The sequence below is a fragment of the Sesamum indicum genome, linkage group LG2 (assembly GCF_000512975.1).
Source record: "Sesamum indicum cultivar Zhongzhi No. 13 linkage group LG2, S_indicum_v1.0, whole genome shotgun sequence".
In the NCBI taxonomy this organism is placed as follows: Eukaryota; Viridiplantae; Streptophyta; class Magnoliopsida; order Lamiales; family Pedaliaceae; genus Sesamum; species Sesamum indicum.
Genome location: NC_026146.1, coordinates 13,945,668 through 13,947,649, shown reverse-complemented (window position 1 = coordinate 13,947,649; position 1,982 = coordinate 13,945,668). Strand labels below are relative to the sequence as shown.

The window sequence follows — 1,982 nt, the reverse complement described above, 5'->3', positions numbered from 1 at the left end:
CACACCGTGTTTATACCCTCTTCTTTTGTTAGCTTGTTTCTTTCAATTCATGGCCATCACTCATTGTTACATGACATTGGCTGAATTTTTATTTGGCCGTAAACAAAGGATCTCACTAAGACAGAAATACCTTTAATTCAGAATAACCTTTTCTGCGAAATATTGAAAAAGTGAAGGAAATCGATGGCAGCTACATAAAAACTTGTCCCAAAATGTACATATGCACAGCTGGAGAATAGTTTTGGCATAAAATTGGTGGAGGGAGCTGTACAACATGAGCTCATCTTTCCTCTTAAACATACAACAAGAAAGAGTGAGTATTGTGTTTTGTTGCATCATAACCTGAATATTTCACTTGATTTCTGAGAAAAGGTGAGGCCAAGTATCTCTCTTAAAATACACCAGTCATGGAATATTCTTACAGCCTACCACAATATTTTGTTCTTGCTGTTGTTTCAATTTTCTTCTCATGGTATGTTGCTATTTGTTTTTTTCCCTGGAACCAGGGCCTTGGGGATCATCTACCCGTTGGAGACGACAAATATTTAACAATAAAGTGTCTATTCTGAGAAACTGAATGCGGCATTGAATTATACTCATTAGTACTTAATGCATCACATAAATAATTGACTTTCTTCCTTGGAATTTTTTTTTCCCTCTTGTGCAACTCTCAGGAATATCAAGACAAACTGGTAGTTGTGAAAGTTGACCATGATTCAAACCCTCGACTCATTGAGGAATACAAGGTATATGGATTGCCAGCATTGATTTTCTTCCGGAACGGACAGGAAGTTCCGGGGAGCAGGAGGGAGGGTGCAATAACAAAAGCTAAACTTAAGGAGTATGTAGATAAACTTCTGGAGTCAGCATCTATTGTTTAGTCTTCTCAGATTTGCTGCTGTCTGTGACTGCATATCCATAGCATTTACGAGAAATATTTAGACGCTGATAAAAAAAATCATACTTTTTGTACACTGTATTGCAATTCATGTCGTATATTAATTGAGCTGTCCATAGGCAAAAAGTCCATAACTGTAATATTTGACTAATGTCCCCATTTATGTGTTTCATTTCTTTGTAGCTAAATAACGTTCACTGTAAAAGAGAACCTTATAGAGAAACTTTATCTGCAATTGGTGCTTAGACTATAACAATTTTTTCTGAGATGCAAGCCCATATTTTCCCAAAACCACCAAAAATGCCTTCTGCAATTCTTATTGGAGAGAAATGTGTCCTATCATTCAAGAACCAGGTTGTATTCCTATTTGTGTGAGCTGAACCAGATGAGTAGACAACTGAAATGTTCTGAAAGTGCTGGACATACAAAGTGATAAATCATGATGTTTTCTTCAAGAACCAACTGGAAACATTGTTGGTGTATATGGGATTTCCCTGAGAAGTTTGAGAGTTTTACGTGTATGCTACAGAACTTGTTGTCTTCGTGCGTAGAGTCCTGCTGACTTGACCTGAAACAAGCTTAAAAAATTGTAACGACATTGTTTCGTTTGATGCTGATTGGCCTTTCCGAAAGCTGGAAACAGAGATGAGACCACAGGGTGGTGATTCATGCAGTGGAAGAGTTGACCCTGAAACTCACGGCCTTTCTCGAAGCTGGAAACATAGATGAGACAACAGGGTGGTGATTCATGCAGTGAAAGAGTTGGCCCTGAACCTCACCGATGGTTTCCTTGTGAACAGATGAAACATAACTAACCTGAGGAAGGTTAACACAAATTCAATACAGATGGGACTATTTGGTTGAATCACCAGCCGGATGCTGCTGGAGGTCTACTCAGAAACACATGGTACATCAGATTTTTTGGTTTAGCTGTAAACTTGCCAATGTACAATCACTGAGGATAATTAGGTCACCCCAGGATAAGCTTGCACAAACTCAGGCCAAAAAACCAAAAACTTGGTCAAGTGAGTAAACCAAAACTCGGCTTGCTGAAATTGACAACAAAACGCCTTGGTTTTAACTA

General features: G+C 38.4%; 1 protein-coding gene across 1 annotated transcript in view; it reads left to right on the top strand.

Moving 5' to 3' along the window:
* Positions 1–1,154, top strand: part of LOC105156109 (thioredoxin X, chloroplastic) — a 2,677-nt gene extending 1,523 nt beyond the window's left edge. The window contains exon 2 of the mRNA XM_011072151.2: positions 675–1,154. Within this exon, the coding sequence (XP_011070453.1) occupies positions 675–881 (207 nt within the window). The 3' untranslated portion in view covers positions 882–1,154. The remainder of the gene's footprint in view (positions 1–674) is intronic.